General features: G+C 51.7%; 1 protein-coding gene across 2 annotated transcripts in view; it reads right to left on the bottom strand.

Moving 5' to 3' along the window:
• Nucleotides 1–6864: 6864 nt before the first annotated feature.
• The window catches only part of MYO1F (myosin IF), a 48473-nt gene continuing 42119 nt past the window's right edge, over nt 6865–13218 (bottom strand). For both annotated transcript variants that reach the window (XM_038384333.2, XM_038384334.2), the window contains exons 24-28: nt 12561–12709; nt 11944–12027; nt 10912–11113; nt 10163–10329; nt 6865–8308 (exon numbers count right to left, since the gene is read on the bottom strand). In XM_038384333.2, the coding sequence (XP_038240261.1) occupies nt 8232–8308; nt 10163–10329; nt 10912–11113; nt 11944–12027; nt 12561–12709 (679 nt within the window). In that variant the 3' untranslated portion in view covers nt 6865–8231. The remainder of the gene's footprint in view (nt 8309–10162; nt 10330–10911; nt 11114–11943; nt 12028–12560; nt 12710–13218) is intronic.

The raw sequence follows: 13218 nt of genomic DNA, 5'->3' as shown, positions 1-13218 counted from the left end.
CACCTTGCAGGCCACAGAACTGCACCCACCCACTCCTGTAATAGACCCGTAACAAGGCTGAGTTATTGAAGTTCTCAAATCATGGTGTAAAGACTTTAAGTTACAGAGAATCCACCACTGACATTAGTTTAAACCTGCAAGTGACCCGTGCCCCATGCTACAGAGGAACGTGAAACCCCCGCAGGGTCTCTGCCAGTTTGACCCAGGGGAAAATTCCTTCCTGACCCCAAATATGGTGACCAGTTAGACCCTGAGCATGTGGGCAAGACCCATCAGCCAGACACCTGGGAAAGAACTCTCTGTAGTAACTCAAACTAACCTTTTCCTTCTGCCTCAGGTAATGGCTTCAGATTCAAGATGGCCTCCCTATCCGTCCTCTCCCGATCTGATTTGTCCAAAGACAGTCAGTTTATAAATAATGAAGACATGAAAAATCACTGGAAGCAACAGCCTACCGTGCACCCTTCCAGGGTGTTGTGACTCCAACAGCTGCACTGTGATGGGAGACCCAGCTATCCAGATGTTCAAGCAGCATTTATTGCAGTGATGCGTTAGTGACCGCACTGGGAGGAACTATAGTTGACTGGTGACAGCATAGGGACCCAGGAGACATGGTGCTATCGGCCTCCGTCACTGATTGCATGCAGTGGTGTTGTCACAGTGTCGGTCCCAGGATATTAACGAGACAAGGTGGGTGAGGTAACGTCTTTTGTTGGACCAACTGCTGTCTCTGTCACCAATAGAAGTTGGTCCAATAAAAGATACTCACCCCCCTTGTCTCTGTCACTGATTGGCTGTGTGTGCAACCTTGGGGCAAGTTACTAGGTCCCTGCTCCTCAAAGGTATTTAGGCATCTAATTCCCATGGGAGCTAGGCACCTAAATATCTTTGAGGAGCTGGGCCATTGCCACACTGTGCCTCAGTTTCCCCAGCTGTAAAATGGCTGCTAATACTAGATGATCCCCACCACGCCTGTGCATGAAGGATTCTCAGTTCTGGGGGACCTGGAGTGCAGGCCATGGCATGGGGGAGAGTCACATCCTTGGCATCGTGTCCCCTTCCTGCAGAATCTCCCCTGCCAGGGGGTTTTGCGGTCTGGTGGGGCAGAGCAGGCCACCCCCTGCTTCTGCTGATGTCTGAGCAGCTCTTTAACAGGGAGATTCTGCTGCTTGAAGAACCCATGCAGGAGTTGTGCTGCTGGAGAGGGCAGGTGCAGCGAAGCATCTGGACCAGATGCCCTGTCTGTTCAGGATGGGGGCTCCCCTTCCCCTGATCACCATAACCGTGGGGCACTTTCCCAGCCCCCAAAGGTACCCAAGAGGTTTGATCTAACTGTAGCACAAATGATTAAAAAATTGCTTCTGCTTCACCTCCTGGCGGGTGAGGTTCTGGACTTTCTGGCTGGGCGCATGGTGCCATCTAGCGTTAACTGTAGTGAATTAAAGTGATTTAAAGGTTACTACTGTTCTTCATATCATTAGAAATATCACATGGTAACGTCCTCGCCGGGCTTCTTGTTTAGCGTTCATGGATGCTTTTTAATAAAATCTAACAAGGCAATTCCCTGACAAAAGTTCCATTGAGGTGGAGGTCAGGCTGAGAAGGGAGATCAGTAATTTAGGGCAAACGATATTAGGGTTTGTTTCTTTTTTTACGTTGTGGGTTATCAGCAGGCTTTGAACCCAGCCCTGTCACATGCAGAGACAGCACAGACCTCTTCCATTGAACTAAGACAGTGGAGATCCTGAAAGGGGTGTGGGGGTGGGTGCACAGTGGAGGCCTGGGGGATTTGTTGAGTGTGAGGGACCAATCTCTCCTCTCCACGTATTCTGTCCCCCTACCCACAGGCATGTTCGCTCAGCCCTCCTCAATGCAGGTCCCTGCTGGCCATTCTCATCTCCAGATGGGGTGGTTTTCCTAAAAGATCGGCTGTAGGAATTATTTGGGGGGAGTTCTCTGGCCTGTGTGATACAGGAGGTCAGAGATGATCCCAATGTTTCCAGCTGGCTTTGGAACCTATAAATCACCACCCTCCCCCAAACATTGAGCTACACCCCCCATCCCCTTGCCTCCTGCCCCTCTCCTTTGGTCTCCCATCCTCCATCCCTTGTCCCCTGCCCCCTCTTTCATCTCCTTCCTCCCCTTCTCCAAAGTCCCCAGAGTCAGTTTTGCAGCAACCTGGGGGAAAACAAACTTCGTCTCCCAGCAACCCCCCTGCCTGTGTCCTGTCACTCCCCGCCCCTTCAGAGAGAGGATCTACCCCACCCTAGAGAGAACTAGCTATAGGGTGACCAGATGTCCCAACTTTATAGGGACAGCTCTGCTATTTGGGGCTTTGTCTTATACAGGTGCCTATTACCCCTCACCCCCGTCACGATTTTTCACACTTGCTCTCGGGTCACCCCAACTAGTTCCCACAGTCCCTGCGCCTGCATCTCCCCTCATCACCTCAGAGAGTCTGCCCCACCCTAGAGAAACTGCCATCACCCCCATCACTTCTGGAGTGGAACATCTGCTTGGCAGGCTTGTGGCTGAATGTGAGGGGAAGGGCTCCCAGGGATGGGGAGCAGAACTGGGTGAGAAGGGAGAGAAAGCGGGCCTGGAGGGGTTATTAGTCTGACGACGGCTGGCTGGCAGCGGGTTAGAACTGTTTGTACAGTGGGGGTGCTGAGAGCCATTGAACCAAACTGTAAACCCTGTATAAGATGGAAACCACTTCAAGCCAGGGGGTGCAGCAGCACCCCCAGGACCCCTAGTTCCAGCACCTCTGCTGGCTGGACAGGCAGGGAGCACTGTGCCTGCTAGCACTGACCTTTTCATCACCTTCCCCCTGCAGATGTCCTCAAAGCACAACCAGCAGATTGCAAATGGACACACATTTGCATATATACATTTGCATAACGATAGAGAGAGGAAGGAAAGAGTGATACCCCCAGCCACTGGGGTCTTTACCCTGTCCCCCCACAGCCATTTCGGCCCTTAGAAACCTCCTCCTCCCCCTCCTCCTCTCCTTCGGCAGCAGCAGGCTCTCTGCCCCACTACCCCACAGAGCGTTGGGAAGGGGAGGGTGGAGGCAGGGGGGAGTCTGAGGCCAGCCTGGTGTGTTTGGAAGATTTACTTTGGCCCAAGGGGGTACTGAGGGGCAGGCAGCCATAGGGTGGCAGAATTCCAGCGGCAGTGGATGGGCAGAGTAGTTGCAGCAATGGTAAACATGTATGGAGCGCCTGGAGGAATACAAGAGATGTCCTGTCAGGTGGCCCAATCTTCCCATTTCTCTGTTCTGTGGAGCGTGTGTTATAAGATCGTAAGAACATGAGAAAGGCCAGACTGGTCAGACCAATGGGCCATCTAGCCCAGTATCCTGTCTTCCAACAATGGCTGGTGACAGGTGATTCAGGGGGAATGAACAGAATCGTGCAATTATCGAGTGATCCATCCCCTGTCATCCGGTCCCAGCTTCTGGCAATCAGAGGTTTAGGGCCACCCAGAGCATGGGGCTGTGTCCTTGACCATCCTGGCTAATAGCCATTGACAGATCTTCTGAAGTGCTTCACAATCCGGGAAAAATTTCACTACAGAATTAACTTGGGTGATGGGGTCTCACAAGAAAATTTTTGGTGGCCTCAGAGTGCGGCCACCAACTCTCCCCCCAACCTAAAGCAAATACTCACCAGCAACCACACACCACACAACAGAACCACTAACCCAGGAACCTATCCTTGCAACAAAGCCCGTTGCCAACTCTGTCCACATATCTATTCAGGGGACACCATCATAGGGCCTAATCACATCAGCCACACTATCAGAGGCTCGTTCACCTGCACATCTACCAATGTGATATATGCCATCAGGTGCCAGCAATGCCCCTCTGCCATGTACATTGGTCAAACAGGACAGTTTCTACATAAAAGAATAAATGGACACAAATCGGACATCAAGAATTATAACATTCAAAAACCAGTTGGAGAACACTTCAATCTCTCTAGTTACTCGATTACAGACCTAAAAGTTGCAATTCTTTAACAAAAAAACTTCAAAAACAGACTCCAATGAGAGACTGCTGAATTGGAATTAATTTGCAAACTGGATACAATTAACTTAGGCTTGAATAGAGACTGGGAGTGGATGGGTTATTATACAAAGTAAAACTATTTCCCCATGTTTATTCCCCCCACCTCACCTCCCCACTGTTCCTCAGACATTCTTGTCAACTGCTGGAAATGGCCCAACTTGATTATCACTACAAAAGGTTCCTCCCCCTGCCCCCCGCTCTCCTGCTGGTAATAGTTCACCTTACAAGTGAAAAGAAAAGGAGTACTTGTGGCACCTTAGAGACTCTGAACGCTAGGGTACAGATGTGGGGACCTCCATGAAAACCTCCTAAGCTTACTTTTACCAGCTTAGGTTAAAACTTCCCCAAGGTACAAACTATTTTACCTTTTGCCCTTGGACTTTCGCTGCTACCACCAAACTAACACCGGTTACCGGGAAAGAGTTCATTTGGAAACATCTTTCCCCCCAAAATCCTCCCAAATCTTACCCCCCCCTTTCCTGGGGAAGGTTTGATAAAAATCCTCACCAATTTGCATAGGTGACCACAGACCCAAACCCTTGGATCTTAAGAACAATGAAAAAGCATTCAGTTTCTTAAAAGAAGAATTTGAATAGAAGAAAAAGTAAAAAGAATCACTTCTGTAAAATCAGGATGGTAAATACCTTACAGGGTAATTAGATTCAAAACATAGAGAACCCCTCTAGGCAAAACCTTAAGTTACAAAAAAAGACACAAAAACAGGAATATCCATTCCATTCAGCACAGCTTATTTTCTCAGCCATTTAAAGAAATCATAATCTAACGCATATCTAGCTAGATTACTTACTAAGTTCTAAGACTCCATTCCTGTTCTGTCCCCGGCAAAAACATCAAATAAATTTGTTAGTCTCTAAGATGCCACAAATACTCCTTTTCTTTTTGCGAATACAGACTAACACGGCTGCTACTCTGTCGCCTTAAGTGATCACTCTGGTTACAGTGTGAATGGTAACACCCACTGTTTCATGTTCTCTATGCATATAAATCTCCCCACTGTATTTTCCACCAAATGCATCCGATGAAGTGAGCTGTAGCTCATGAAAGCTTATGCTCAAATAAATTTGTTAGTCTCTAAGGTGCCACAAGTCCTCCTTTTCTTTTTGCGAATACAGACTAACACGGCTGCTACTCTGACACAACTCTCCCTTGTGGCTGCTCTGGCGATTTTTCCAAAAATCCTTAACCAACTTTAGGAAAAACAAATAAATATGCACAGAGACACGTCCAGATCGTAATTTATCTACATAGACTTTAATTGCAGTCTCAATCATAAAAATATTGTACAGTTGTCTCTAGTCATTTCTGGCCCTAAACAGAATAGAAACAAATAATGTACTTTGCACGTTCTGGTCTTTTCGTTGCAGTTTCTTTTGCCTTTTTTTGGTTGCTTTTTTTAAAAAAGGACTTGCTAGCTAGTAAGTCCGTTTCTGTGAAAAGTGACATTTGTATGCTTGTCAACACTGCTTGGCCCTCGCAATCATCCTGCACGAAAAGCCCGGGTGGCCACATGCGGCTATGGTGGCCGCATTTGAGAAACGGGCCCTGCAAAGCCCTACCTGAGTTCCTGGCTCCTCACCGGTGCAGCACTCCCCACCTCTGTGTGTCACCAGGACTTCTGGGGATATAGCCCACGGTCCTTTGTGCTGCAGGGAGGTGAGCTGCTCTCTGATTCTTTCCCAGTGAATGGTGGAAGAATTTATCTGTCCTTCTGGGCACACGGGTGTGTGTTTGTGTGAGGGGGAAGGGAACTGTGGGACGGCACTGGAGGACTGTCATTATGCAAGTGATTTAACTTGTGTCCTCACTGCAAAGTGGGAGGGTTCCCAGCCAGAGAAAGCAGCACCTGGGCTCTAACCCAGGGGTCAGGGAGCCTGGGTATAAGCCCCCTTCTCCCAAGCACTCAGGAGAGAGGGTTTTGAGTGTGGACAGTCTAATGCCGCAGTGAAGACAGACCCAAAGCTCATACAAAGGGGTGGAGTGGGGGCAGGGCCTGGGGAGCACCCCCCGGCACATTAGAAAGTCGGCACCTATGCCCCCTAACTTATGTGCAATCGACATGCTTGGAGGCCGCCTAACACCACACAAAAGAGCAACAAGGAGGCAAAGGCAGCTTGCCCTCCCTTACAGCCTTGAGCTCAGCGGTTAGGGCACTCACCTGGAACACCCCCCTCCCACAATTCAAGTCTCCTCTCTGCCCGTTGAGAAGAAGGGATCTGCTACCTCCCAGGTGAGGCCCCTTAGCACGGGGCTAGAGCGATTCTTGCGCCTTCTCTGGCCCAATTAATATTAGGTTATTTAGTTAGAGTGGAACAGCTTGTGGAAGACCTACAGCAGAACATCCCACACTGCCTGTGCGGGCCCAGGTCTTATTGACCACCCACAGAGACTCCCACTCCCCATTTACACAGACGTCAGGTCAGAAAAAAACAGGAACGAGGAAAAAGTTTTAGCCAACCCACAAGGACAGTTTTGCCACCTTGTTTCTCAACAAAAACCACTCAGCAACTGGACGTGCAACGATTTCCAGCCAAAGTGCTGAGGGTCTGAGCTGAGAAGCTTTCAAACCATTCAGAGAAAAATAACAAAACCCATTTCCCAGATCCTGAAGGCGACATTTGCATGGAAGAACAATGCAAATTCGGAACAATTTTGTTTAGTCTGTGTCTCCCACTTTACTAGGAGTGAGACTCATGAAGATAAACCAAAACAAGCTGCCCAGCAGAAATCCTCTGACGATATAAGATGAACAACCATTCACAGTCAACCCAGCATACAAAAGAAAGCAAAATTCTCCCTTTATTGATCTGCTAATTTGGGGCAGTCCAAGCTCTTTATTAGCCATGACAAATCCCTACATCCGTTGAGCCAGTGGTTTTGGAGCCTCCCAGTCAACTAGGGCCATAAGACCTGACTTGTCTGAAAATAAATTCCCCTCCCCAGAGAAAAATTGGCTCTCAGCACTTCAGTTAAATATTCCCTGTGACTCTTTCCCCAGGTAGTCAGATAACAACAACACATGCACGTGGTTCTGTGGCACCGGGTTCCCCAGGTTCTCGCATAGACCGTTTTGTTCTGGAGGTAGCGTGGTTAGAATTCCCTGACGAAAATGCATCCAGATCCCCTGTGGGGCCCACAGGGTTTGCCCGAGCAGTTCAGCATAACGTCGCGCTGCTTGGACCTATCGAAAGGAGACTGTACCTGAGCTATCTTTCAAGAATGGCTGGTTTCCTTGCTCCACGCCTTCCAGAAAAATCTAGATACAGAATCGTCTTCTTTGAGGTAACTGTGCAGTCTCAGAAGAACATCCCCATTGTGTTGGTCCCAGGTTGAAAGGCAAGAGTTCCTATCTCATTGCAGGGGGCCCTGAGGAAATCAGTCGTTAACCATTGCTGGGATTAACCATGGCTGAAATTTCGGATCCCCCATCTCTGCTTTCCCCACAGCTCCAGGTTCAGGATTCACTGTGCAATAGCAACAATGTATTGAGTGCGCTGTGCTAAGTCAAACAGCCAAAGTCACCACTGCTATAAGTGAGGACAACATCATTCTTACTTACTATTTGTACTCTTCCTGTCCCGCCGTGCTAGGAGTTGTACAAATGCGTAACAAAGAGCCGGTCCCTGCTCCCAAGAGCTTACAATCTTAACTCGCAACAGAAATCAGTGCAGGTGACTTCCAAGGACAGCACAATGTGACTCCGGGTCACGGACAACAGCAGAGCAGCAGCCCGGGCTGGGCAGCAGAGCCACACCGCAAGGGAAAGGAAACCGGAAAGGGAGTCGAAGCACTCGGTAAAACAGCAACTTCAGCAGAAGGGCACAACAAGCAGCTGCCAGCAGCCATCTGGAGTTAACTCTGCCCTCACCCACCCAACTTTAAATACAAGCAAAACTGACAACGCCAGCATCTGGAAATCCAAAAAACGCTCGTGCCATAATCTCTGCACCATGCTTGGCTGTTGAAGAGCTGTCCATCTGCTACACATCTGGCCTGCAGCTTCCCCCCGCCCAGTTGGTAAGGGGAACCGGTGCTCACTGGGCAGGGTCTGTTTTCTCTTGATCAGAAGATGAGGTTGGATGAATTCATTTGTGTCTCTCTCTGCTCCACCCGTCTGGGCAGCCTGCAGACTGAGGCTTGCTCAGATCTTCTTCACGTAATTCCCAGGGAAGAGCCCTTCTTTGCCATGAAGCCGACCTTTCCACCATCCGGAGGGATCTGGAAAAAAAGTGACGGGATCATTATTATTCAATGCAGGGCACGAGCAATGCCGTTGGCATGGTATTTGTGCCCTGCAATCTCTGTCTTACTCGGGCAGGGGTGGGCAAGAGACAGAGAGCTGGGTACATGTCTGTGTTTGTTTGGTGAGCTGCATGGCAGAGTGGTACATATACCCATGGCTCACCGTAAAAAGCCTATATAGGTACGGCCCAAACCCAGTGCGTAGCTCAGTACCTGCCTGGCTAAGAAAGCAGCCCTTTTAAGGATTGTTACTCATCCCTTTTTAGGAAGGGGTTAGAAACTATTGTCCAATTTAACCTTAACCAGCAAGATTACCCTGGCAAAACCATTAGCCATCTGACAAAATCCTATGGCCTGGGTTACACAGGAGGTCAGAAGAGAGGATTGTATCAATCCCGTCTGGCCTTAGAAATCGACGAGTGAAATGTTCTCCAAACAGATCGCATGCCAGCCAGCTATGGAAATACAACTGCACACATCACCAACCCCTCGCAGCGGCTCTCAGGGAGCAAGCAAAGACCTCTGAGGCTATGAGCAGACTCCCTGGGGAAGTCAGATTGTCCTTGGTAGTTCACACTTCTCCGACATCATGTGTTAATTCCACAACCACAACACGGGGAAGACGATTGTACATGACAATTCAGTGCATGTTCTGAGGCAGGAAGCCAGGGTGTGTCCTCAGCCCTGTGTTGCTCTGCTTGTCCTCGGAGGGTCCCACTCCTGAACAAGCGAATAGGCATTCAGTACAGCACAGTCAGCCAGTACGAAGGGCAGCGGGGACCCTGAGATGGAAATACTCCCTGATGGTTGCACCCGATGGCTCCATTACATTTTCCAGTCTCTGAAAACAGGTTCTATACTTCTGCTAAGTTCTTTGGTCTTGATTCTTCATTTTGGTTCTTTAGTCTTTTTGTCCATCCAAGGCGTCTGTCTGCAGGTGACCCATATCCTCCACCGTCACCCAGTTTAACGATACTCCGTTGGGTGCCATGTCCAGGTTCCTTTACATAGACAGAACCTCTCACATGATTGTGAGGTGAAGCAGCTACTCCTCAGGTCAATGCGCTGGTGGGCGGAGAGGGAGCATTTGGAATGAGCCTGACATAAGGATCCAACCCAAGTCATGTGGTGGGTTTCTCCTCTGCTTTATGATGGTGCAATGAAAGGGCAAAGTGCCGGTGCTGCATTACCCCTCCATGCATATAGCAATATACTGAAGATAAACCAGCCGGATGGCCAATGAATAATGTGTTGCTCATGACAGCACAAGTGGCTGGCACTGAAGCCCCGATGGCGGAGGCTAATCGAGATGAGCTTGTTCCTAAGGTGCCTATTGATAGGTTCTTAAACAACTAAGCAATAGAAAAGGCTCCCAAGAGAGTCCGTAAACCATGCAAAGCTGCTAAGTGGGCAGCCAGAAAGCGTGTAATGTCCCATCGCCCAGAGCAAAGGCCACACGGGATAGGGAAGAGGGTGTCCCAGCTAGCTGACAAAGCCACGTCCCTCATGCCAAGGCCACCTGCACTGAGCAGGATCTCACACTCTTTGGACATCCCTGCTGATGGCTTGTATATTGCCAAGACCCAGGGCAGGAGGGACCTCTAAAGACACGAGGACGAGGCTAATCAGCCACAGGGACACCTTTGGATTCCCCTGCAGCCCACCTTGCAGAGGAGGAAGGACGCTACAGCAAGGCGGGGTTGCTGCATCCATAGACTCCTCTCCTTTCCTTACATCCCTTCGCCCACTGGGATGCACTGCCTGCCCCAGCTCAGGTATATGACACGGGGGGGGGGCTGGAGGGGGCGGCAGCAGGTGCCTCGTACGTACCTTCCAGCAGGATGTCTATGACGTCCCCGATGTTGAAGCTGAGCTCATCCACATCCTGCCCGATGTATTGATATAGAGCTTGGCAGCGTGGGCCGGTGACCTTGGGCTGGGGCTTGGGGCGTCCAGCCGGAGGGGGCCGCTGGTTCACGCTTTGTTTCCTCTGCATGCTAACGTGGCAAAGAACAAAAGGCACCCGCTCAGCGTGATCCGTGCAGCAGCAGAATGCGGCGGGAACAGGACAGTGGGGACCCAGCACGGACAGCCAGCTACCTTTCCCTTCCAAGGGCAGGAGGATCACAAGCTCCTGTGGGTGGATTCCCCTGACCCCCCCCCCCGCCCCAACCTGATCCTGACCCCGAGCATACCAAAAGGGAAAGAGGCTTTCCAGAGGGGCACACAGGTTAGAGCGCTCTTTGCTTACTCCCTAGCGCCATTGTCTGGACTTTCCCCCCCGAGGTCTACCGTTCCAAGGCTGCATGGGAGCTGGTAGGGTCACCACCCGGGGGGTAAAGCTGCAGGGGAGAAGGAGGTGACACAAACTCTCTGTCTAAACAGAGATCCTCTCTGCAAAGCCCGGGGCTGGAGATGTGATGCTGATCTCCCGCACTGTGATGAATGGGATTAGAAAGAGGAGAGGAAATGTCCCAGTGCCCAGCTCCGAGGCCAGGGAGGACCCAGGGAGTGGCATTGGTAGCACGCAGTCTCTCGAACAGGCTAGCAAGAGGGGCCCGACTTTTTGCAACACCTACCCTGCCACCCCTTGGTCAGGCACATTCAGGAACTCCAAGTTTTGCTCAGAGGGGGGTCGTGCCCTGGTCCTGCGGCTCATGCCCTGTTTGGGCAGCATGGCAGCAGGAGGCCCCTGCGCCTGTTTCTGGGCCATGGTGTACCTCTGCTCCCGCTGCCTGTTGTCATTACAGGGGAACTGGGCAGCTCCGTTCCGGCAGGTCCCTGAAAGAACCACCAGATGGGGATCGGTTATCCAGGAATACTTCCCACCCAGCCAGCCAGCCGATGCCATCCGTAGATCTACGTGCCGCAGCCTTATGTATCCCATTTCCCAGACAGGGAATCTGAGTCAGTGGCCAAGCCAGGACTAGATTCCGGTTGCCCTGATTCCCAATCCAGGGGCTGCTGGCCATTGAGCCCGCTGCCTTTTCCATCTGAAAAGGTAAAGCCAGGACTAGATGACCTCCAGAGGTCTCTTCCACCCCTAATCTTCTCTGATTCTATTCTCTGACTTGGATTAACCCCTTGGAGGCTCCATGGACACTCAGCACACTTCGGAAATGGGGGTGCGTGTACAGGGGCTCTGCTGAAGAGCCTTTGCCCAATCTTGCCCCTTTAACGTGAGCTTTGGGGCTGAATTCACAGCACTGGAGACAGCCTTCTAAGTTCTCCACCGAAGAGGGACAGCTCAAGGCAAGCTGCCACCTCTGACCTGGGCTGCGCAGGGCTGAGATAGGAGCTCAGTGTCCGTAGCCAAAGCTCGGCCCCTCTGCGGAGACTGGCACCAGGCCTGTCAGCCAGAACCATCTGAGATTGTTGTTTTTTGCAACAGGGTCACCTGCTCAACAGGGGCTGGTCTGAGAACTAGCAACTCATTTCACATGTGCCACTCAACAGCCATCAGATGGCGACAGCTTTGGGTGCCAAGGGGCAAACTTCTGTATCCCCCGTCTCAGTCCCCAGAGCCAATCATTCCTGCCCACCCCCTCACTGAAGGTTTGCCTGGGGATGGCCCCTGAGGCAGTGCCCCCCTTTGGCTCTGTCCACCTCACCTCTGGGGGCTTGTGGGGCACTTCTGGAGGGTGCTGGTTGCTTGCGGTGGCCTCTGCTTTGCTGGATCCCTTTCTTAGTGGGCTCTGTTGGGACAAAAAAGAGCAGGGTAGATGGGGGCTGGGCCCAGGATCATAATAGAACCCAGGCATCCTGCCTCCCTGTCCCCCCTCCACGCTCTAACCACTAGACATCACTCCCCTCCCAAAGCTGGGGATAGAACCCAGGCGTCCTGCCTCCCTGCCCCCCCCACATCCCCCCACTCTAGCCACGTGGGACAGAGTCCTGAAGCCCAAATTGTGTGACATTCCTCCTGACCCCAACGACTGGGGAGTGCAGGACGCCAGGCACTGAGTGGAGCCCCTGCCAACCCGGCTCACAGCGGGTTTCCAGATGGGCGTGTGCTGCTGTTAGGGAGGGGCACCATCGCCCGGCTGGAAGGGCCTGCAGTCAGTGTTATCCCGGGAGCAAAGGGCCTGGTTCCGTACAAGCGCTCGGTACAACAAAGACTAGGGCGCAGAAACTGCGGGGTGCTGCGACTCCAAACAGGCACCTTCCCAGCAGCCCATGCAGAACAGCCCCCTGAGTGCAAAGCCCAGGACCTGCCGCAGACACTCACTGGAGTTCTTGGGGAGCCCGTCCCCGATGCTGACGGTCAGGGTCTTGCCTCCTGCTTTGAAGACGGCCACGTCGCCCTGGCCCCTCAGGAATGTCACATTGCGGGTGCTGCCTCCACCCCACCCGACCTTCTTTACCCGGAACTGTAGTCTGAGCAAGTGGGGAGAAAGGCTGTCAGGGCTCAGGGTCCAACCTGGGCCCCCCACACCTGGGGGGTCTTTGTTTGAAAAGCCCTAGTGCCACTGAACTTGACAAATCAGGGTCACAAGCTTCCCCTAACTACCCGCAGAGCCTCCAAACTAAAATAATGACTTCCCCCACCAGCCATTCTACAACCCCACTCCCCTCTCAGAGCTGGGAATAGAACCCAGGAGTCCTGCCTTCCAATCCCCCTCCCTCCACACACACACTCTAACCACTAGCCCCCACTCCCCTCTCAGGGCTCGTAATAGAACCCAGGAGTCCTGCCTCCTAATCCCCCACCCCCACTCTAACCAGTAGCCCCCACTCCTCTCTCAGAGCTGGGAATAGAACCCAGGAGTCCTGCCTCCTAATCCCCCACCCCCCACTCTAACCAGTAGACACCACTCCCCTCTCAGAGCTGGGAATAGAACCCAGGAGTCCTGCCTCCCAATCCTCCAACCCCCCTCTAACCACTA

Source organism: Dermochelys coriacea, chromosome 25 (genome assembly GCF_009764565.3).
Source record: "Dermochelys coriacea isolate rDerCor1 chromosome 25, rDerCor1.pri.v4, whole genome shotgun sequence".
Lineage (NCBI taxonomy): Eukaryota > Metazoa > Chordata > Testudines > Dermochelyidae > Dermochelys > Dermochelys coriacea.
This window is presented reverse-complemented; position numbering and strand designations above follow the sequence as displayed.